The sequence below is a fragment of the Haliotis rubra genome, unplaced genomic scaffold, assembly GCF_003918875.1.
Source record: "Haliotis rubra isolate DU_JTF1 unplaced genomic scaffold, ASM391887v1 Scf760, whole genome shotgun sequence".
NCBI classification, from domain to species: Eukaryota; Metazoa; Mollusca; class Gastropoda; order Lepetellida; family Haliotidae; genus Haliotis; species Haliotis rubra.
Window position 1 is genome coordinate 235206 of NW_025767480.1, and position 24148 is coordinate 259353.

General features: G+C 39.4%; 1 protein-coding gene across 1 annotated transcript; it reads left to right on the forward strand.

Annotated features, from left to right (window-relative positions):
* Window positions 1-627: 627 nt before the first annotated feature.
* On the forward strand, window positions 628-23370 carry LOC124260390. The gene is made up of 7 exons (XM_046694695.1): window positions 628-685; window positions 10379-10495; window positions 10650-10709; window positions 17820-17888; window positions 19515-19819; window positions 21222-21326; window positions 22048-23370. The coding sequence occupies exons 2-7, from the start codon at window positions 10399-10401 to the stop codon at window positions 22564-22566; spliced, it is 1155 nt and encodes a 384-aa protein (XP_046550651.1). The 5' UTR covers window positions 628-685; window positions 10379-10398; the 3' UTR covers window positions 22567-23370.
* The last annotated feature ends 778 nt before the right edge of the window (window positions 23371-24148 follow it).

Genomic DNA, 24148 nt, shown 5'->3' on the forward strand with positions numbered 1-24148 from the left:
GCCAGGATTTCCAGGTCAGGGGGGGCGGTGGGGTAGCCTAGTGGTTAAAGCGTTGGCTCGTGACGCCGAAGACCCGGGTTCGAATCCCCACATGGGTACAATGTGTGAAGCCCATTTCTGGTGTCCCCCGCCGTGATGTTGCTGGAATATTGCTAAAAGCGGAGTAAAACCAAAACTCAGTCAGTCAGTCAGTCCAGGTCAGGGTTGTTGAAAGGGTTAGTGGTTTGGGGATTTGTGTTCACTAGTGTAACATTTGCTTTTCCAAGTGGGGTTTGTTTGTTGGTAGGTGTTTATAACTGAGTGAGTCGTGTATCAATAATGTTAGGCCCCCATGTGCACGTGGAGCGTTTGGATTAATTAATGTCCGTCTAGTGTGTTCGTCTTGTGTCGTGTAGTTTGGTGTAGTGATGTTTTTGTTCTTCGGTGTATATTGTGGATAAAGCTGGTTTAGTTAATTGAATGACTTGGAGCTTGTGAGTAACCTTGTGTAGACATCGCCAAGGCTGTCAAACCCAGTCGAGGAGATAACATAGGCCGGAGAACCGCCGGTAAGGCAGTGATGCAGAAACCAAAATGTGTTTCGTTATAAAGCGAACATTATTTACAGCCTCAATGTAAAAAACTCAAATGTAACTATCAAAGTAAAGCGCTTAATACGAGTGTGCCACGGAAGATTTACATTCAGGTATGTACAGATATTGAACGGGCAAAACTAATTATAAATGCACGAGAAATATCTAAGTGTGTCAGATAGTTTCAACAATACGTTACAACAACATGTTCAGTAGCTAGACGTACACACATACAAGATAAGACAAGAAGTGTAAGACACCAGCGACGTTTGTCCGCATTTATCCAAACCGACATTTACACTCACGCACACGCACGCATTCACACATGTACGAACGCACACCAGCGCCATTACAAGTGAGTGAGTGAGTTAAGATTTTAAGTCACATCGGCAATATTTCAGCCATATCGTGACTTAAGCAAGTTCTAAATATATCGACAATTTAAGTGAAATTATAAAATTCTGCCGACGAAGGACAGTAAAATAACTAGATTATCACAGATATAGATATAAAACTAGTAACAAAAATCTAAAACATTTGAACTATACAAGACGATACAATATAAAAACAGGCTATTGATCGCCAACAACTGAAGGTAGATCACCATACTAGGGACCATGGGGACTTACAGTACATTTGCTTCCTGCATGGACCCTAGCTGGATTTACACCATCCCTTCAGCCATTGGCGACAGAAGAGAAACCTAGCCATAAATAAAAAGTACACATATTCTACGATTAAAAACCTGGTACACTTAAATTGACTAAATGTTTTGGGACTTACGTACCCTCTCAGGAGGACAATAATTTTACGCTACTTCAACCCCCTTTGAGGGTACAGCCACTAACAATATCAGTTACTAATTTAAACTACCAATAATAAAATATATATATATTTACAAATCAGTTAGCAAGTCTAATTGTTTTAAAAGGCAATAATTAAATGAGAACTTATATGACTAAAAGATCCTTCATAGTTCGTGATTTGAAATAGATATCCCTTGTGATGGAATATTCAACACAGTCAAGCAAGACATGCTTGACCGTGATTCGTTCATCACAAGGGATACAAAACGGAGGATCCTCACCTTTTAATAGGTACTCATGCGTATATCTTGTGTGGCCAATACGACATCGTCGTATGATGACCTCTTCAAATCTGGACTGACAACCCAAGTAAGTGTAACCGATATAGGGTTTTATTGCATGTAATTTATTGATACCTACTTGGGTGTCCCACTTCTTTTGCATCAGATCACGGATGTAAGATCTAATACAAGCTTTGTAATCAGAGTATGGGATCAGAAGTGGTGTCACAGATTTGTTGAGGGCTGCCTTAGCAGCAATATCAGCCATCGTGTTCCCAGAAATGCCAACGTGGCTGGGTAACCAACAAAAGACGATGTCGCATTGGCCAGTAGCAAGCTCATTATACAATTCAATAATTTCTAATAAAAGTGGATGTTTGCAAGAAAGATTTTTTATAGCCTGAAGACACGAAAGAGAATCTGAAAAGATGATATATTGTTTATATTTACGGTGTTTATTAATATATTTAAGAGCTGTTAGTATTGCGTTTGCTTCTGCTGTGAAAATTGAACTGTCATTGGGTAGTCTGAAGATATTGTTTTGGACCCAATGACAGTGGCACAAGCAACCGCGCCACCATCCTTGGATCCATCTGTATATAAGGATTTATAGTTATTATATTTATTTCTTAATTGACTAAATTCTTGTTTATACTGTAAATCATTAGTTTCGGATTTTTTAAATGTGGTTAATGTTAAGTCAACGTCTGGCCTCACCAATTGCCAAGGAGGAGAAGAAAGAAGACGAGAAGGAGATATATTCTCCAGCTCAATGCCAGCAGCAGAAAGGAATGGTTTAATTCTGTGCCCAAGAGGCGGAACAAGAGAAGACTTTTTGTTATACAAATCCTCATAAAGAGGAGTGAAGATGCAGTGAAACGCAGGATTGGACTCGTTAGAATATAGCTTCGTAATATACTGTAATGATAATTTTATACGGCGTTGGGTAAGAGAAGGCTCATCAGCCTCGACGTAGAGACTGTCAACAGGTGATGTTCTGAAGGATCCAAGACAAAGTCTCAGACCTTGATGGTGGACTGAATCTAATAGTTTTAGGTTGCTTTTGCAGGCTCCACCATAAACGATGGAGCCATAATCAAGCTTCGAGCGGACAAGTGATCTGTAAAGGTGTAGGAGCGTAGCTTGATCCCCTCCCCACCTTGAATTAGACACGACTTTCAATAAATCGAGTGCCTTCAGGCATTTAGTTTTGAGAGATTTGATATGCGGAAGAAAAGTTAAATGGGAGTCGAAAATGAGACCTAAGAACTTGGCCTCCTTTACAACCTTGATGGGAATGCCATTTAAAAACAGTTCTGGGTCTTTATGTGGTTTATATTTACGGCAGAAATGTATGCAATTAGTTTTTGATTTAGAAAATTTAAAGCCGTTTTCAAGACACCATTTATGTATTTTATTTAAACACAACTGCATTTGCCGTTCAATAGTATGCATATTTTTACCGCGACAAGAAATATTAAAATCATCCACAAAAAGTGATCCATCAATTGAATCATTTAAAACCTTGGATAAACTGTTAATCTTAATGCTAAATAATGTGACAGACAAAATACTTCCTTGTGGAACACCCTGATCCTGATTATAATGGTCAGACAGGGTTGAACCCACTCGGACTTGAAATTGCCTGTCTTTAAAAATTGTGATATAAAAAGAGGCAAACGGCCTCTCAAACCAAAATCATGTAAATCCTTCAAAATGCCATGCTTCCAGGTGGTATCGTATGCTTTCTCGAGATCAAAGAATATCGATACTGCATGTTGTTTATTGACTATTGCATTTTGACGAAGGACTCTAAACGTACCAAATGATCAATGGTACTACGATTTTTCCTGAAACCACATTGGATATTGGTGATAAGGTTATTGGTTTCAAGATACCATGTTAACCGATTGTTTACCATTCGTTCCATGGTTTTACAGACACAACTCGTTAAAGAGATTGGCCTGTAATTAGACGGATCAGTATGATCCCGGCCAGATTTTTGGAATGGGGACTACAATGGCATTACGCCAGGAAGTTGGGAAATTCCCTGTAGTCCATATCATATCAAATATATTTAGCAGTGTTTCCAAACACGATTCGGCAAATGCTTCAGGAGCTGATAGTGGATATCATCAGCCCCTGTTGCTGTATCATGAGCTTGCTCAAGAGCGGTATGTAGCTCATGAAGTGAAAATAGTTCATTATAATCTTCACCATTGTCTGAGTTAAAATTTATTCTTTTCTTCTCCTGTTGTTTCTGGTGTTTTGAAACTCAGGGACATAATTTGATGATGAAGAATGTTTGGCAAGCGTTTCGCCAAGTTTATTTGCTATGTCAGTTTTATGAGTTAAGAGATTATCACCATCCTTCAGATGGTGTACAGTAGATTTAGAACCTTTGCCCTTTATTCTTTGGACCATGTTCCACACCTTGGACATAGGTGTACGTGAATTTATTTTGGAAACATAGTTCCTCCAAGACTGACGCTTATTCTGTTTAAATGCGCGTCGAGCCTTGGCATTTAAAATTTTAATTTTGTCTAAATTATGGACAGTAGGATGTTTGCGGAAAAACTTTTCAGCTTTCTTCCTACTTTTTCTGGCCTGTTTACACTCATTAGTAAACCATGGTTTACGAATGTGTGGAATTGCAGAGGACTTGGGGATAGCGTGGTCAGCAATGTCATTGAGTATATCTGAAAACAGCTGTATAGGATCTTTGCTGTTCGCAAAAACATCATGTTTTAAATGATCATCACATAGTGTCTTATATAACGACCAATCAGCCCTGGCAAAGTTCCTTCTGAATACAGGTGGATCATCCCCAGGGCTGATTGTTTTGAGAATGGTGGGGAAGTGATCACTCCCACACAGGTCATCATGAACCATCCAGTCAAATTCATTATATAAGGTTGAATCGGTGAGTGACAGATCCAGGGAAGAATATGTTCCCGTAGCTGGATGTAAATAAGTGGCTGAATCATCATTGAAAATACAGAGATTATTATCTGATATAAATTCCTCGAGGATTTTACCTTTATTGTTGGTATGGACACTTCCCCAAAGCGGATTGTGTCCATTCAGATCGCCCATGATGATACATGGCTTTGGAAGCTGATCATACAGATTCTGAAGATCCGACAGACGGACATCAGAAGATGGAGGATATATAAGCTGCACAGAGTCAAAGCAATGTGCAGGGTCAGTCGAACAGCTACAGTCTGAAGATTAGTATGAAGGGGGACAGGGCTATGTATTATACCCTGTCGTACTAAGATAGAAGTACCTCCAGTTGCTTTATCTCCCGGGGGAGAAAAGGAATGATAATCGCTGTATTGTCTCAAAGTAAAGTTATCTGTAGGTTTTAAATATGTCTCTTGGAGACAGAGTGCTGACGGCTGAATATCTTGTATCAGCAGTTGTATCTCATTGAAGTTATTTCGTAGTCCTCTGCAATTCCATTGCATTAGAGTAGACAATTGAGTCATGGCGGCTCAATTGGTGATCTCTCACGTGAATGCGAGGAGGATAAGCTCCTCCGCCTGTCCTGTGAGGACGGAGTAACCTCCATATCTAGAGGTCCAAATGAATTTTCAAGAAGTACCTCTGGAGGTGAAGGGACAACAGGTTTGTCTCTATTAGTCCTTTTCCTTTTTCCCTTTGGAATTCTGTGCGGCTGGTTGGGAAACAGATATTTGTGAGTGAGACTCAGATTCGATTTCATCAGTCTGAGAACCAGACGTAGACTGAGTGACAGTGGCAGTAGGTTTATTGGCTGACGCTGAAGAGATAGGGTTTGATGACTTGACCCAAGTCAAGTCAGTCTGACACGCAGTAGAGGACACTGCCGCAGAGCGAGTGACTGCAGCAGCGTAGGTAATGTTTGAAGGAGTTGAAATTTGATTGAACATTTTTGGCATCCAGGTAGGAAACATTTTTCTCACATTTTAATTTCATAATGTGAGATTCTCGCTGCCATACAGGGCATGATTTAGAAGAAGCAGGGTGTGCACCATCACAGTTAACGCACTTGTAATCCTTGGTGCAGTCGGTACCGTCATGGCGATCGCCACAACGATGACATGCTACAGAGTTTCGGCAAGATTGTGAGCCGTGTCCGAAATGTTGACATTTATAACATCGGAGGGACTGGGTACATAGACATCCACCCGATATTAAAGTAGCCTGCTTTAATCGATGTTGGAAGAGACGAACGAGAAAAAGTCAAAAGATAAGTATTTGTCTTGGTAAGGATGCCTTCTTTCCTGAAGCTGAATCGTTTTACTGCTGAAACGCCCTGATCTTGCAATTCGGAAGCAATGTCCTCCTCTGACATATCAGCCAGGCATCTTGCCCTGTCGCGGATGATGCCACGACAAGAGTTCAGTGTCCTGTGCACAGACACAGCAACCTCTATATTTGCAAAAGTCTTGATAGACAACAGATTGAGAGATTGCTGCCTCCGTGCACACTCCACAAGAAGCGAGCCACTACGGAGACGCGTAACATTGTGAACTTCTCCACAGATGCCAGAGATAGCCTTTGAAATGGCGAACGGGTTTAGTTTTATTGGGAGAAAGTCTGCAGCTTCAATTACAAGAAATCTTGCCCAGGAGTCAGTATTTGTTGAATTAGTTTCATTAGGACGATCTAGTTCGTCCAATCGTCTCTTCTTTTCGTTCCTAGTTGAACCAGCTTGTTGGGGTAACATGGTGAAAGAAAATATATTCGACACCCCTGCTCCCCACCCACCATGGAGTGTCAACAAGGACAGTGTCAATATGCATCGGATATCCAAGATGCTGACACCAGGGATACAGGGTGTTATACTCCAGAGAAAACGACACAAATAGCTGCATTTGTCAACCAATTTCATGCCCGACTGGTTCGGCCCAAGACAAGAAATTTGAGACATACATCATTTGGAGGTCATTATCACTAGATTGGCCCATGAGCCACCGCCTTCTGGCATAGGACTCTAGGCAAATAGATAGAATAACATAATTTTGAAACACAACATTCAATATCAACATTATATAAATGTACATGAATATAAATTTGAATGTTTCCATGCACAGGGCATGGCGTGACCAGCCGATTGGTTGAACCGGGCCAGTTCAACCACCCGTCTAGGTGAAGTAAGGGGCGAAGTGGTGTGTTGGGCAAAGGAACACTGTTCCTGGCCCCAGGCCCTCAACCACCAGTGCCCTCAACCGACCAGCAACCCACGGCAAACGTCCTCCACCGTCCACACGGGGCGCAACGCCACGGCAAACGGGTTGGTGGACCAAACATATTTACACCTTTTGGGTCCACAACGGGGGTTGAAGGGCATCTTAGCATTTCCACCCAGCACGCCACCACGAGGAGGTGGTTATTACTCCACCCTTCATGGACACAGGGGCGGGTGCATAGCGGGTTGAAGTTGCTGTTAGTTAATTGTCTGTATACCTCCCCTACGTCAGATAAACCCGTGTGGGTGAAGTAATCAAAGCTACACGTTATATGCGACCGCACTACATATCTGCCCTGTGTGTATTGCCAATATACATGTGTAGCAATCATATTGTGGGTAAGCGGGCTATGTTGAGAGACAGCGTGCTGACATACTTTTCCTCTGGCTAGTGTACCATGCAGGTTGTAGCTGGAGGCATTCACCTATTGCTTTCAATGTTGACATTGCCGAGCATTGAGAGGCTGAATTTCTACTTCGTGTCATAAGACACTGATCCACGTACGAACTGGTGCACACATTCACGTATAAACTAATGAAAAGGGTGGGCCACATTTGTCACTTCAGCAAGAGTCGGCAGTTTGATAAACACAACGGAAATGGGAATTTGGCATGTACAACTTAGCAATACATTAAGAATCACACGACCAAAAGCCGGGTTGTACACCATTGAAATAAACAGAAATACAGTTAGGAAATACATCATGCTATAACCATATATGTGTACGTTTTCCGAATCTGTCCAACAATCCTGACACGCTTAAAATAGCTGTGGAAATCCTTGCTTTCACCATAAGTCTTGACATGCATTACCAGAGGATCATCCGATAAATAAATATATGCACAATAAAATTCTATCATGAATTGATTGGAATATATGAACGATTAAGAGAGGAACGAGGGTGGGCTGTGTTATCAGACATGGCCCTTCTGTTCAGGCGGTCAAGACTCTAGATGTCTTGTCTGGTCCAATCAACTACTCCAAAGGAATAGGAAAGGACTTACACAGCAAAAGTATTGGTAGCTTTGACCTTGTTTCGGGTTTTAGCTCTGAAATCCAGATTTTCTTTAAGCGTGATTTGTACTCGGCCCGAAGTTTCTCTTGAATCTGGGCATTCTGGAGCTGGTCTCGAACTTGCATTCCAAGATAGGTGTAGGCCTGATCTTCCACAAGATGCTCAATAACTCCTCACCCCTGTAACTTGACCGATCCATCATTAATTACTTTGCCTCGTTTCAAATGAAGAGTATAATTACATTTGTCAAGTCCAAATGTCCTGTCAATATCGTTACAAAAGGACTCGAGAAGGAGAACCTGTTCTTTCAAATTGGTATCTCCTTTCGGATGGAGCTTGATGTTATCCATGTAAAGTGATTGAGTGAATGAGTGAGTTTAGTTTTACGCCGCACTCAGCAATATTCCAGCTATATGACGGCGGTCTGTAAACAATCGAGTCTGGACCAGACAATCCATTGATTGACACCATGAACTTTGATCTGCGCAATCGGGATACGATAACATGTGTCAACCAAATCAGCGAGTCTAACCACCCGATCCCGTTAGTCGCCTCTTACGACCAGCATGGGTTACTGAAGATTCATTTTAACCCGTACCTTCACGGGTATCATCCATGTAAAGAGTAAGGGTTGGGGACCTGAGCTGGGGAGGTTCCAGTATGGTAACCCTCTTCCTTATTGAGCAGAAAGCTCAACGAAATTAAAAAAGCAAACGATTAAAGGAGTTCCCCTGGAATACTCCCCTTATGATTGGAATAGATTCCTTAATTTGCACCTGCCCTTGCGAGTACATCTCAAGTTGAGTCGCCCAGCCACCCATTAAAGACTGCAGTAAATCAAGTAGTCGCTTAGGGCGGTCAATACATTGAAGAGACTTCAGAATCCATTCATGAGGGATAGAGTCGTATGTTGTTGTTTTTGTAGTCAATCCAGCATATGAAGAAGTGGCGGTAATATGTTTAGCCTGCTCAAATAATTTTTTGGACGAGAAGTTGATCCTTGCACCCCCAACATCCCTTGCTTGCTCCCTTCTGCTCTCTGTAAATTATGTCATTGGAAGAGCAGTAAGATAATACGAGGTTTGTCAAACACCATGTGCATATTTTATATTGCGTATTCAAACATATGATAATCCATTATGTTTTACAGATTAAAATGAAAAAAAAACAACGACAAAAAACAACACATAATGAATTATCCATTATGTTTCTTTTGTGTCGTTGTTCCATACTATGTTGTATCAAAACTATATATAAAAATAAGCAATATTTAAAAAGTTGAGGTTTAATGGGTAGGCCCGTTCTGTACATCTGTCCGCAAGTTGATCCTGAGTATGACTTGCAGCCTGTCGACTTCCCCAGCCGTGGCAACTGCTCACAGTCTCGAGGGTAACATCAGCTAATATCACGCTGCTTAGCGGAGCGTTTATGTTAATGTTATGACACGTCGTCCCGGTGTGGAAGAACAGTCAACAGTGATGCAAGTCGTGTATAGACTTACCACTTATGGGGTAGGAAGGTTGTATGTAGCCGGGTCATTGTTGTTGGTCTCTGACCTATATTCAATCGACAAAACCTGTTTCTGGTATGTCCTGGTGTGGGAGAACAGTCCGCAGTGATGCAAGTCGTGTATAGACTTACAACTTATGGGGTAGAAAAGGAGTATGTGGTCGGGTCATTGTTGTTGGTCACTGACATAAATTCAATCGACAAAACCTTTTTCATAATTATACGAAATCTCTGCTTAAAACTACTTTATAACATCTTGTATTCGTGTTTATATTTCTGTTTGTATCCATTGCCAGTCTATCATCCAACATTAACCAGCTCATACACATACCACAACCTTTTGATAGGGTAGGCGTTAAGGCCTTCATGAGAACCAGCCGCCTCACTCTCTTTGAACGTAAATAAGGAAAACGGATGGTTTCATTATAGTGAGTGAGTTTGATTTTACGCCGCTTTTAGCAATATTCCAGCAATATCACGGCGGGGGACACCAGAATGTGGCTTCACACATTTTGCCCATGTGGTGAATCGAACCCGGGTCTTCGGCGTGACGAGCGAACGTTTTAGCCACTAGGCTATCCCACCGCCCGGTTTCATTATAACCAAGCATTAAAACTCTAAGTAACATTACAATGAATGATGAACAATACATTTGATATTTTACCTTCATGCTTGTTTGTTGTTTAACGCCGCACACTACAACATTCCAGCTATGTGGTGGTGGTCTGTAAATAATCGAGTATGGACCAGACAATCCAGTGATCAACAGGAAAAGCATCACTCTATGCAATTGGGATACGATGACATGTGTCAAACTACCACCGGACCCCGTGGGTCGCTTCTTACGACCAGCATGGATTGCTTAAAACCAATGAAAACCTGGCACTTCTCGAGTCCTGCCTTTATGTGACTTTAGAGGTGATGACATATTTACTGCTTTTCTTTTCTTCCTCTTCAGCCAACAAGAAGTGTGTATTCATGGCTGCTGTCATGATCTTACTAGTGGTGATTTTCTACGCATCCCATTCAAGGCAAAATGTCGTGGCGTATATGGGCAAGCTGACAGAAGGTTCCGGTACTGTTATTATTATTATTGTCGATGTTATTTGAATAAATTGACTATTCCCCTGATTATAGGTCACGGTTAAGAGACCCAGCATGCGTCTAGAAAATCCGAAATTTGAAAAGTAAAATTTCAGTATGAAGAATTGTCTTTCTTTTTCTTTTAGTTCAAAAAGTGGACGGGGCCCATAGCAATCTATTGAAGCTTTACCAGAAGAAACTTGGAGGTACGTCTGTAATAGGCAATCGTCGTGTGTATCGCATATTTAGTTGAAGAGCAAGTATCATAATGTTTGGCAATATATCTGGAATGAGATGAAGAAGCACATTGTGGGTTAGCACCTTAAATATGAGATGAAGCAGCATAGTGTGTGATGGCACATTTAGTATGAGAGGAAGCAGCATAGTGTGTGATGGCACATTTAGTATGAGAGGAAGCGGCTTGGTGAGTGAGGGCACATTTAGTATGAAAGGAAGTAGCATAGTATGTGATGGCACATGTAGTATGAGAGGAAGCAGCATAGTGTGTGATGGCACATTTAGTATGAGAGGAAGCGGCTTGGTGAGTGAGGGCACATTTAGTATGAAAGGAAGTAGCATAGTATGTGATGGCACATGTAGTATGAGATGAAGCAGCATAGTGTGTGATGGCACATTTAGTATGAGAGGAAGCAGTTTAGTTTGTGATGGCATATATAGTATACTATGAAGCAGTACTGTTCTCGATGGCACCTTAAATATGAGATGAAGCAGCATAGTGTGTGATGGCACATTTAGTATGAGATGAAGCAGCATAGTGTGTGGTGGCATATCTAGTATGAGATGAAGCAGCTTAGTGTGTGATGGCACATTTAGTATGAGATGAAGCAGTTTTGTGTGTGATGGCGTATTTAGTATACGATGAAGCAATGTGGTTCTTGATGGCACCTTAAATATGAGATGAAGCAGCATAGTGTGTGATGGCACATTTAGTATGAGATGAAGCAGCATAGTGTGTGATGGCATATCTAGTATGAGACGACGCGTCAAAGTGTGTGATGGCACATTTAGTATGAGATGAAGCAGCTTAGTGTGTGATGGCACATTTAGTATGAGATGAAGCAGCTTAGTGTGTGATGGCACATTTAATATGAGATGAAGCAGCTTAGTGTGTAATGGCATATTAAGTATTAGATGAAGCAGCATAGTGTGTGGTGGCATATCTAGTATGAGACGACGCGTCAAAGTGTGTGATGGCACATTTAGTATGAGATGAAGCAGCTTAGTGTGTGATGGCACATTTAGTATGAGATGAAGCAGCTTAGTGTGTGATGGCACATTTAGTATGAGATGAAGCAGCTTCGTGTGTAATGGCATATTAAGTATGAGATGAAGCAGCATAGTGTGTGATGGCATATCTAGTATGAGGCGACGTGTCACATTGTATGAAGTCACATTTAGTATGAGATGAAGCACCGTCGTGTGTTGTGTCATATCTAGTATGAGCAATGTTCAGTCTAGCATTTCTCAAAAGTTATGTCATGGCCCACCAGCCCTTAGTTATCGTCATTTGGAAAAGATTGGATTGTCGGTCATGTCAAATAGGTGTCTTCTTGTTTTTCAAAGACGTACTTGAGTTTTGCTTGAGTTGCCAAGCATGACCAGTTTATAGATGACTGGCAGTTTCAAGTTCGCGTGAGTTCTACCCTGTCTCATCACTATAATCAGGACCAGGGTGTCTCACAAGGCAGTATTTTGTCTGTCACTTCAGTTAGCATAAACTCAAAAGTTTAACAAATGTTTTCAATGATTCAGTTGGTGGATCACTGATTTTAATATTTCTTGTCGTGTCAAAAGTATGCATCTATTGAAAGGCAACTGCAGCTTCGTTTAAACGGAAGGTGGTGCTTGGAAAATGGATTTCAATTTTCAAACTCCAAAACTAATGGTTTCCATTTTTGCCGAAAATGTAAACCTCACAAAGACCCAGAATTATATTTAGATACCACACCTACTAAGGTAGTGAGAGAAACGAAATTCTTAGGTCTAGTTTTTGATGAGCATTTGACCTTTCGACCCAAAGGCAAAATGTCGTGGCGTATATGGGCAAGCTGACAGAAAGTTCCGGTACTGTTATTATTATTATTGTCGATGTTATTTGAATAAATTGACTATTCCCCTGATTATAGGTCACGGTTAACAACCCCAGCATGCGTCTAGAAAATCCGAAATTTGAAAAGTAAAATTTCAGTATGAAGAATTGTCTTTCTTTTTCTTTTCTTTTTTGCCTATAGCAATCTATTGAAACTTTACCAGAAGAAACTTGGAGGTACGTCTGTAATAGGCAATCGTCGTGTGTGCCGCATATTTAGTTGAAGAGCAAGTATCATAATGTTTGGCAATATATCTGGAATGAGATGAAGAAGCACATTGTGTGATGGCATATTTAGTATGAGATGAAGCAGCATAGTGTGTGATGGCATATTTAGTCTGAGATGAAGCAGCATAGTGTGTGATGACACATTTAGTCTGAGATGAAGCAGCATAGTGTGTGATGGCACATTTAGTATGAAAGGAAGTAGCATTCTTAGGTCTAGTTTTTGATGAGCATTTGACCTTTCGACTCAATGTTATATATTTAAAAAACACATTCCTGAATTTGCTGAGAGTTGTCTATAATACAAAGTGGGGAGGGGATCAGAAAACCTGTACTAATACAGATCATGATCCGATCAAAGCTTGATTACGGCTCCATCGTATATGGTGGAGCCTGTAAAGGCAACTTATTCGATTTTGCCTATCACCAAGGTCTAAGACTATATATTGAATCCTTTGGGACCTCTCCTGTTGATAGTCTCTATGTCCAGGCTGACGAACCATCTCTTGAACAACGCCGGATAACACTACCTGTACAATATATTACAAAACTATTTTCAAATGACTCTAACCCCGCGTATAGCTGAATTGTTAATCCCCTTTGTGACGTTCTGTACAATAAGAAATGTTCTTTAATTCCGCCTATAGAATTAAGGTTTAAACCTTTCTTTATTGTTGCCAATATCAACCTTGAAAATCTATCCCCTTTCCGCTTTCATCCTTCTCCTCCTTGGCAGTTGGTAAGACCGCAAGTATATCTCACGTTAACAAACCTCAAGAAAACAGAAACCAACTAACAAATATACCAACAAGAATACAATCCATTAAGAAACACATATGATGGCTACAAATCAATATCTACAAATGGATCCAAGGATTGTGTCGCAGTTGCCAGTGCCTCTGTCAATGGATCTATAATAATATCTTCTCGATTACCAGATCACAGTTCTGTTTTCACAACGTTAGAGGCAGAATATGATGGATTGGAATGGCGTTTAGTAACATGCTGCAGTGTCAGTTCTATTCGTTCTAAATGCGCCTAAACATAGTTTAAGACTATGGTGTCAAGGTCATGACTGTAGGATTTACGGGCTGAACCATGTATGACAAAACAGTCATAATCAAACTTAGAGCTAATGAATGTTCTAAAGAGATGGAGCAGAGTTTGTTGCTTTCCACCCCATTTAGCATTTGAACCTGTTCTTATGATATCATTTAAACATTTATGATTTGCAACAAGAGGGATAAAAGAGGTTTATTGTCAATGGTTATTCCTAAAAATGTGGTATCTTTGGCCACTTTTATGAGAGTTTTATCTGAAAGTAACATTTGGATCATGATGTATTTTGCACTTTCTACAAAAATGTGAATGCAACACGTTTTGGCTTGGAAAATGTTCATCCGTTTTCCAGTGACTACTTGAGCATTTTGTTGTGACATAGTTGCAATTGTCTCTCAATAGTGTTCATCTTTATGCCATTTAGATTAAAGTCATCAACAAACAACGATCCATCAATATTGTCATTCAAAACCTTCTCAAGGCTATTTATTTTAACACTAACAAGAAGCCAAAGTCACCAGTATACCCGCAATGGTACAATACTCTTCATGAATATGTCAACTAGTTATGACTATGTCAAATGTACAGTTTGATGTACCTCAGTTATGTTGATAGTGGTACTGTTGAGTCATGTCATTAGGTTCTTGGGTGCCCACAAAGTGGAAAGAAAGTATTGAAGGGTTTTAAAGTTCTGCTCAGGAAAGGAGCTTAAACACATATTTCAGTAAAAGTCAAACGTGTTGCCTTGGAAACACAGAAATAATTTATTCAGAAATCAAAAACTATAAAAAGGCACCAGTTCGCTACCAGACCAAACTATGTGCCAAGTTTGGTGAAGAAACAGCCCACGGTTTTTAAGTACTCCTCCGGAAAATAGCACCAGCACCAATTTCAGTCGAGGTGAAACTTGTTGCCATGGAAACGCAATTTTTAAAATTTTATTCAGAAATCCAAAACTACCAAAAGGTACCAGTTCACCATCAGACATATATGTGTGCCAGGTTTGGTGAAGCAATATTTGACGGTTTTAAGTTTTGCTTCGGAAAAGAAGAATTTGCACGGCGGACGGAGTCCAAAAGAATAGCCACCTGCAAAACGTGTTGCGGGAGATTAAAAGAGTAACTGACACAATCCTATCTTGATGGACTTCCATGTCCTGATCATATACATCACAAAATGTGGAGCCTGTACTGACTATAAAGGTCCTGTCCTCTACCAATCGTGCAATTCAATCAGGCATACGGCCTCGAAGATCCATAGCATGCAGGTCATTCCTGATAACATACTTCCAAGTCGTATCATACGCCTTCTCCAAGTCCAAGCATATTGATACAACATGTTGTTCGTTAATAAAACCATTTCGGACATACGATTCCAATCTCACAGAATGGTCATTAGTGCTCATCTGTTGTCTAAAACCAGATTAAATTATTTGATACCAGGTTCCAGACAAAGCGCCCATTGATCATTCGCTCCATACTTTTAGTAGTGCTGGTATTGGCATACAACCTGCGATACGATTCATCACGATACTAAACTTTTAGTCACGACGATATATTGCCAAAGTATTGTGCACTAGTACTGGAGTTGCGATACGATACGATACGAATCCCGATATAAGGGTGGCGATACGATACCAACTATATAAAACGCCTTAAGATCAAACAAAACCATTTTTAAGTATATTTTGTCAAATTCCGCCAGCGTGTTTCAATGTTCATTCGGAAACGATATAATTTAAGTTTAAACATGGACATTGTGAATGTTAATAACATGTGAGCGCTATGTCTGACACAGTTCTTGACGCAAAAAGTTCCAAGAAAACGTTTACTTATGAAGGGAAAATAACTAAGCATATATTTTAATCATCAAGCAAAAGTAAGTCTTTTTTCTTGAAAGATATCGCGATTCGGCAATATTCAAAGTTATACATCGATGTATCGTGGCCCATTTGAAGTATCGTATCGGGATATACAACAATGTAAACTGTATCGGCGGCCCATGTATCGATGCGTTTCGATGAATGGTCACACCACTAACTTTTAGACATATAGCTAGTTAACGTTATTCGTCGATAGGTGGATGGATTGCTATGATCCTTGCCTGGGCCCACTTGCCCAAAACAATCTTAGGCTCCGGCTACACATATAATCATTTATTTTTTTTATTTTGTTAAAATCGTATGAATCGCCTCGACACTTCAACTACACGGAGAAGGCACCGTAGATTTAACTTCAGAAACACCGTTTGTAATGAGCCACATAACTAGCGAGCCGATATCTAGAAGTACTTTTCCCACATATTTCAATGTCGGAAGAAATGTGAAACACCGTACCTTTTCGATAATCAAGGAAAAGATAATAACGAACGTTTTCCCTTTTCATAATATGAACGTTGCCGTAGAGTCTGCCTCGCTCAATGGTTTTAACGTTTTAACATCGCAGAACTCGTAAATCATAGCAGTTTGAATGTAGCAAAATATGTGCTATCTTACCAGCAATCGTGTCCTTCAAATATTTGTGGAACATTTCATAAAATATCTGCAAGGTGCGATGGAGGGAGATATTTGTTGTTTGCTTGCAACCGGTTCCACTTTTAGTTTTCTCTGCATGTTATGCGCTCTTGCAGACACTGTAAACAGGAGTCGAGTTTAAGAAAGTCGTACCTCCACCGTTCGATGTTAGCTGAGATCGCGACATTTTATTCATACCGTCATACAATCACACTAAGATCGGTTTTTTGCAAGTGGAGCAGGGAAATTGTATGGTGATTGTAAAGTGGATTGTGGGGGCCTATGGACGATTGCAACTAAGATTATTCTGTGCAAATGGGTCCTGGTTTGAGGATAGGAATGATAATAGCTTCGTGCCAGGAAGGAAGGAAATTCACCGTTTCCCAAATATATATATATATATATATATATATAGCAAAGCTAATTGAAAAGATTCTGGAAGAAGCTTCAATAATTGATAATGGATGTCATCGTGAGCCTTGTGTTTACGCCTTCTGTCAAGGAAGAAGATTTCTAATAGTCTTCTTTACTTTTAATGGCAGTTTTGAAACCATGGCCAAACTTCTTACGGTTCAAATAGCATGTAAGTCATGTGATGAAAAGATCCATACGTATTTCAAAATGTCAAACTTCAATAAAAATTGGTAGTATCGGGAGTCAAGAAGTCAATCGATATGTGTTACTTACTTACTTCGGTCTCTATCTCGTATTGGACCTTTGGAGAAATTTAGGGTTTTGTGAGCAGAACGGGTAATTGTAATATCAACCAGTTTTGTTGAGGTCATAAAATTAATTAGCTTGAGACTTCCTGGCACATTCAACCAAAAGTCCTCTATTTACATCTTTTAAATATCACCGGCTTACCTTTTAGTCCTTTCTCCTAAATAAATGGTGATTATGAAGTAAGGGTACATGTACCTTCACCCTTTGCTTCAATGACAAGAAAACGAGGTCACGGATCCACCTCAGAATAGAGTAACGTGGTAGAAGAAGAATCAGAAGAAGAATCAAGTTCCGAATCTGATTCTGACAGTTGCCCTTTTGGTTTTCTTTTTATTAAGTTTACCCATGGTTGTAAATATTGTGGTTCAGCAACCCTGCTTCCTGCCCGCCACGGAGCGTCAACAAGGGTGATGTCATATGTAAGTGGTATTCCAACAAGCCGACACCAAAGGGATAGCGGAATGTTATACTCTAGTTGATCCAGAGGATCATCAAGATTGGCCCATTAGCCACCGCCTTCTGGGCACAGTTTATTACTTCCAGGCAAGTTCATTAAACACCTATATGAAGAGACGACTAGTATTCAAAGGAGAGTTGAAGTTGAAGTAAGGGGCGAAATGGTGTTGGGCAAAGAAAAGTACATGTAAGTTGTTGTTTTTTCTGTAAACATGTGTTCTATATTTACAGATTTGCAGAAGTCCAATCTGTGGTCGACCATCCCAAACACTCCTACATGCACAAAGAAGATGCATCCATGTAAGGCTACATACAAAGTATTCGTATCTTTAGATACACCTATCTGAATATGTTCATATAACACATTCTTTAAACGGAAGGATACCATTCCCCAACGCGTTATTCAGAATCTAATTGCCGCCATATGTAGCCGTCTTGAATCTGTATTCAATGGTCGTGGTGGTCACAACAGATACTGACATGTTGTTTTTGCCCAGTATATATTTTATGTTGTTGAGTCAGTTCACAGATAATGCTGTCTCTGAAATATGTAAAGTTATCCAGTTACGGTGTTATGTTTCAACATTCACTTTATTTATTGACACATAAAACCTATTAACCTCTCATAAGAATACTTTCAATAAAATGTTGAAATACGGAAGATGAATTCTATTGCAACATTCATAACTTCGTTCACTTAAACCAGAAACCAGACAAAACGCTTCCCAAAGCCCCAATGCATCCATTCAGCGATTCCTACTCGACAATATTCTCAAGAAATGGAAATGGTAATACCAAATATTAGAGCGAAGACAGGTGTTAATGATGAATGCCAAATGCAATAATTTTCATGCATGCAAACCTAAACACCCTTGCAGCGTGTCATTTGTGATTTTCAAGGAAGTTCAAGGGGTATCAGTATATATCAGTGACATCAGTAAACCATTTGTGTAAGTGTTATTGATTCTGCTCATCACAAATGTCAACCTGATATGCCATGTCAGATTTGGCGGTGGATAACTGCAGGTGTGCGGTGGCATTGTGTACAGTTATTCTGACCTACAAAATATTAAATGCAATACTAGTTTGTACTCCAATTCATTTATCCCTGACACGGTAAACATATGGAACTCTCTCCCTCCGGATATGGTAAACGCCAATACTCCTGGGGAATTCAAAAACAAACTTAAAGAACACAACACCAGTGAAATCTACTTCAATCTTTCCCATGGTTCAAGATCATGCCAGATAATCCACTCCCGACTTCGGCTTGGGTGTAGCGATCTAAATGGAGATAAGTTTTCCAGATACATGTATATATGTATATATCTGATAGTCCTGTATGTAACTGCGGGTATCACACCGAAGATGCGCTTCATTTCTTCCTCATCTGCCCCATATTTAACGACATAATATCAAATGCATACTTCTTTAGTAGAGGATTTAATTTGTCATCAATCTTATTTGGTCATTCAGGCTCATCAGAACAAGTAAATCTGGAACTACTAAAAGCGGTACATAACTATATCATATCTTCCAAGGGATTCTCGCAATTTACCTAACCTAGTTTTATTGTACATGCTGTGCTTCTGGTTTATTTGCCTTCAATGAATGTTTGCAAATTGTAACACATTATATTGTGAATATTGTTCCTTGTAGATTCACATTATGTTTTGCACACAGCTCATGTGTACGTCACTATCATCATTGTTAATACTATTGTATCATTGTTAGGGAGCGGCATTGATATAAGCATGTTTTTCTATGCTTGTTTGCCAATCCCATCATGACTAAATGAATAAATATGTTCAAACCAGTTATTCACTCTTCACAACTTACTAACATGCACGTTTCTCAATAACGTAACTAAATTTGGTCGTAACATTATTCAAGTTTCATTTTGATGCCTTTTTATTTGCTTTTCAGCAACGTTATGTACCGATCCAGATTGTCGTCAGGATATACCAGAACAACCTGTAGTCAGACTCAAGAACGTTCTCAACTCCATGCGCTCAGAGGATTTGAAAACAGTAAAACGAATCAATCAGTTGAAGGAATTGCAAGTACAACACACAAGAAAACAGATTCTCTTCCTTACTGGATCATCATCTAACCACTTTATGGAATCCCAAGCAATGCTAAAGAACTTCCATGAAACCATCCCAGCAGTATTTAGTAATTATTCACTTAGATACTATGATCTTGGACTAACACAAGCAGAACGGGCACAGGTAAGTCAACCTAAACATCATGATAAGGACCGATGACTACCCCGAATAATAATTTTCTATGACACGATTCATTAAATACATACCCAGCACCTATTGTTTCCAGCTTGAATGACACAATTGTAGCAATAGCTTTGTAGGCATGTTACTATATATGGGGCATGGGTATCAATTTTTAAAAAAGTACAATAACTGGGTTTTTCTAAATGGGAGGTCGCCTGTAACAATGGGAAACATGGTTTATCAATGGTAACCCTTTGGAAACTGTTAATGCTTATAAATATTTAGAATTCATCATAACCCTAATATTGTTATGGTCTAGAGTTCGCATGTCGTTCTCAGAGCAAACAGGAAAAGCATTTATGTTCCTTTAAGATTGCTAATTAGGCGTTACATAGGTTATGTTTGACAAGACAGATTGTGCAGATTCTTAATGTGGACCTGAGATGTGGGGATTGTGAGTAAGAAACTGTACAGAAATTGGCCATGGTAAGTTATGTAAATTGGCAATAGTAAGTAATGTAAATATGTTCTTCCCCTAAGGTATATGATATCTAATGCAGTTACTTACGGGGATATTTTTTAGTTATTCTCTTCAGAGTAGTAACCATATTAAATGTATGAAGTAGTGTTAATTACGGTTATTAACACTTCAGTATCGTAGAAACCCTGATCGATGGTATAGTATGTTATGGCCTTTTTTGATCTCCCAGAGTTGGCCACTCAGGATAGATATTTACTTTTGCGATATGTTTTGGAGTTGTTAAGTTAAGGCAAGAAGTCTGAAAAGTAGTTGTTTTTATATTCGATTTTCCAACGTGTAAGAAAACGTGTTCACCAAAACTGGCACTCATTACTGGATAGCAATAATTTGCCATTCTATAAATCCAATAAACCCTTACTGTTCTGCAAAAGATATTTGATACGTATTAAACCACATGAACTAAGACGGTTGTTAACATCATACAGTTCTAATACTGCTGAAACAAATATCTGCTCATGATATAGTCACAATTATACAATCGACTCTGCTTTTGGCATAGATTTCTTAGGAATATGGAAAGGCTTTTGTCGCTTCTATTAATCAAGTATAGAAGTGAACGGTTAATTGGAAACTGTACGTTTGGTGGAAAAGGTGCATTGTCTGTATGTAAAAATTGTAAAGGAAGGACAGTGAGCAACGTGTACCTTTTTGTTCTCATGTTTGTTTGAATTTAATTATTGATTGTATCTTGTTATATCTAATGGAGCGGCACTTACATAAGCCGTTGAATTGTTGTGCCAATCCGCATTCATGTTATTTTATTTTATGAATAAACCCATTTACCGTCCACACTAAACTCCCACGTCTTGGTATGACTGAAAATCAAACCAACCATCTGACTGCTAGAAGCACTTGTTCCAGGTTGAGAAGCACTGCAAATGTGATGTGAAAATCTTCCCATTGCAAAAGTTGGACAAGTGGATGAGGCGGTTGGAATGTTATATTTGGAAACCCATAATAATACAGGTGAAAAGTTTGTGCATTCTTGGAATGCATAGTCTGTTTGGGGCACAGCTGATTGTACAAACATACTATAGATGGAATCACTGTTGTCATCGTAGTTGACACATCAGTCATTATCAAAAGTTTATTCTTGACCAGGTATGGTGACCTGCCTTCAGTTGTTGGCGATCTATAGTTTGTATCGTCCTCTATAGTATTTTAGATTTAATTACTAGTTTTAAATATATTATCTGTGATAGTCTAGTTGGTTTTACTCTCCTTTGTCAACATATATTTTAAATTGATTACCTTGTTTTCATATTGCCCATGCGATGTAAACTTTTCACTCACTCACTCATACTTGACCAACGAAGCAAACGTCAATATTTCCTCTCTTCAATTTAGACTGTTATGGTCTGTTATTGAATACATCAATTTCAACAAGTTTTCATTACTATACGGAACTTGCTGTAAAGGAAAATTACAACTTATCATGCAAACTAAGAAAGATCAGCTTTAATGGAGAATTGTCCCAAACAAAATTCGAAACTCCAACACCATAGAAATACCAGTCTCGATTATATGTGGAAACAAATTCCCGTTAGGCCTACAAGGCAAAAGTAATGATATCACTCGTTACACCATGTGCTCGAGAGATGCGAAATTCGAAACACATATGAATACGAATACGTGTACAACTTGTCTCTATTGATATCTGAACTGAAATGAGTCTGGTGACTTCCAGGCGAACATAAAGGCTGCTGACATTGTGGTATGGATGGACACTTCCATCAGGCTACCGACGGAAGGGTTGAAGGAAGCTGTGATGAACGTTCCTCTTCAGGGATTGACCATCGGTGGGTGGGGAGGACGAGCCCCTACATTTATTGACACAAGGATGATAAACTACTTCAATACCACAGCGTGTATATATGCGCCATTCACCATGGTGGAAGCCAATTTCATGATGTTTCATAATGAAGAGTTTGTGAGAGATGCCATAATTGCTCCTTGGATGGCATGTGCTGTAAATCATAATTGTATGTGTCCTGATAAATCCATTCTTTATTGTAATTATAGTCAGAACAAGTATGGCATTTGCCATAGATATGACCAAGCTGCAATCAATGTAATTGCTATGCAGTTGTTTGGAAAGCATATCGAGAGTTTACAAGCAAAAGGTCTTAAGAGCGAAGTTAAAAGAGGTGATTCTTTTGCATATTTCAAATATTTAGATTCACAGTCGAAACAAAAGGGTACCTGACAAGTGAACGTGCCAGAAAGCGTCCATAATACTCTTCCCAATCGATCAGGGAAAATACCCCCAAATCTTTCACCCCCATTTTAGTGACACTTTGTCTGATTGGAAGATCTACTCCCACTTTGCCCGCAGATAATCCGACCATAGTTAACGAATATCGGATCATAATTAACACCCTAATTAGTGAGGTAATGGCTGACCGGATATAACCAGTGTTGGAGCCTCGTGACCCATGAACAGTGTTCACCACTTGCAAAACAAGTTTAGTCACTCACCAGTGTTCACAATTTGCAGCTTTCTTTGTAAGTGATGAACACTGTAGAACTGTCCTAATAAAAACTCAATTATCAATTATTAATTTCTTAGATAAACTGAGAGGTGAACTCTCTTCACAGTACACAGCCTATACATATTAAACCACTGCCATCTGTCAGAGTTCCTTGTCAATCTGAATCAACTTGTGAAGACTGACCACAGACCTGTACCAATAATCTATCAAGAAGAAATTACCATTGAGTATTTCAGCATTGCACACATTTCCTCCTAAAATACATCCAAAGACAATTGAATCTAAAGTAACTGGATTTGTCAAAACTATCATTTTTTTAAATTCTAAATCCTCTTGCTGATTTTGTCATTTCATTTGTGTATATTTAGAATAATTTATTGAATTTCCATCTGATTAATAAAATGATTCCGTTAAGGAAATTTTATAAAACGACATGATATGTTTCCAATTAAAGAAAGTGTATTTTTGAAATAATTTGTCGTAATAAACATATATATTTGTACACATATTATATCATTTATCATGTGTATTTTATAATATTTGTACTTTATTTTTGTATAATGACATATATGGTATAAGCTGGCAAAGAGGAGAACTAACTTGAGTTTTAATCCCCCACTAATCCCCTTTGTTGCATCATTAACTTAAATTAATTGGTAGACAAAAGTGCGGACAAAGTGACAGATAATCCTCTTATAATTTCTGTGGATGAAAAAGGCTTATTTAAGGTGTATGCTTCTCTCGAGGGTAATACGGTCTGATGTACGCCTCTTTGTAGCAGCGTCACCCGAGCCGGAAGGCGTACATCAGATCTCGGGTAAAACGACCTCGTGGGAAGCATATAGTCTGTCTCACAGTCCCTGAACCACATTATTTTCCTTACTGCCAAGCCTTATCTGCAGTGCTAAAGCCCTCCGGTCCAGGTGAATCTCTGGTCACCCTGGAACTACTTTTCAATTTTAACGGGCTTGTTTGTTACTATTAAAAATTATATATATTCAGAGACTAAGCGTCAGACTAGAGAAGCATACAACCTATTAAGTCCTGCCCCACAACGAAGCACATGTGACACATGTGGTCTCACCATAGGCAAGTGAGTTTGTTCAAAATTGTCTCTGTTCACCCAGCAGGAAAATGAGTACCCGGTGGAAAAGGTCATATGACTATAACCTTCTAGCGCCTAACAGGCAGCTTGGGTTATCCGGGTAATAGTACTAGTGTGCTGTGCCTTGATTGTTAGCGCTATGAGCATACCTAGTGTGGAGTTTGGCGCTAATGGACACATTATTATTTATT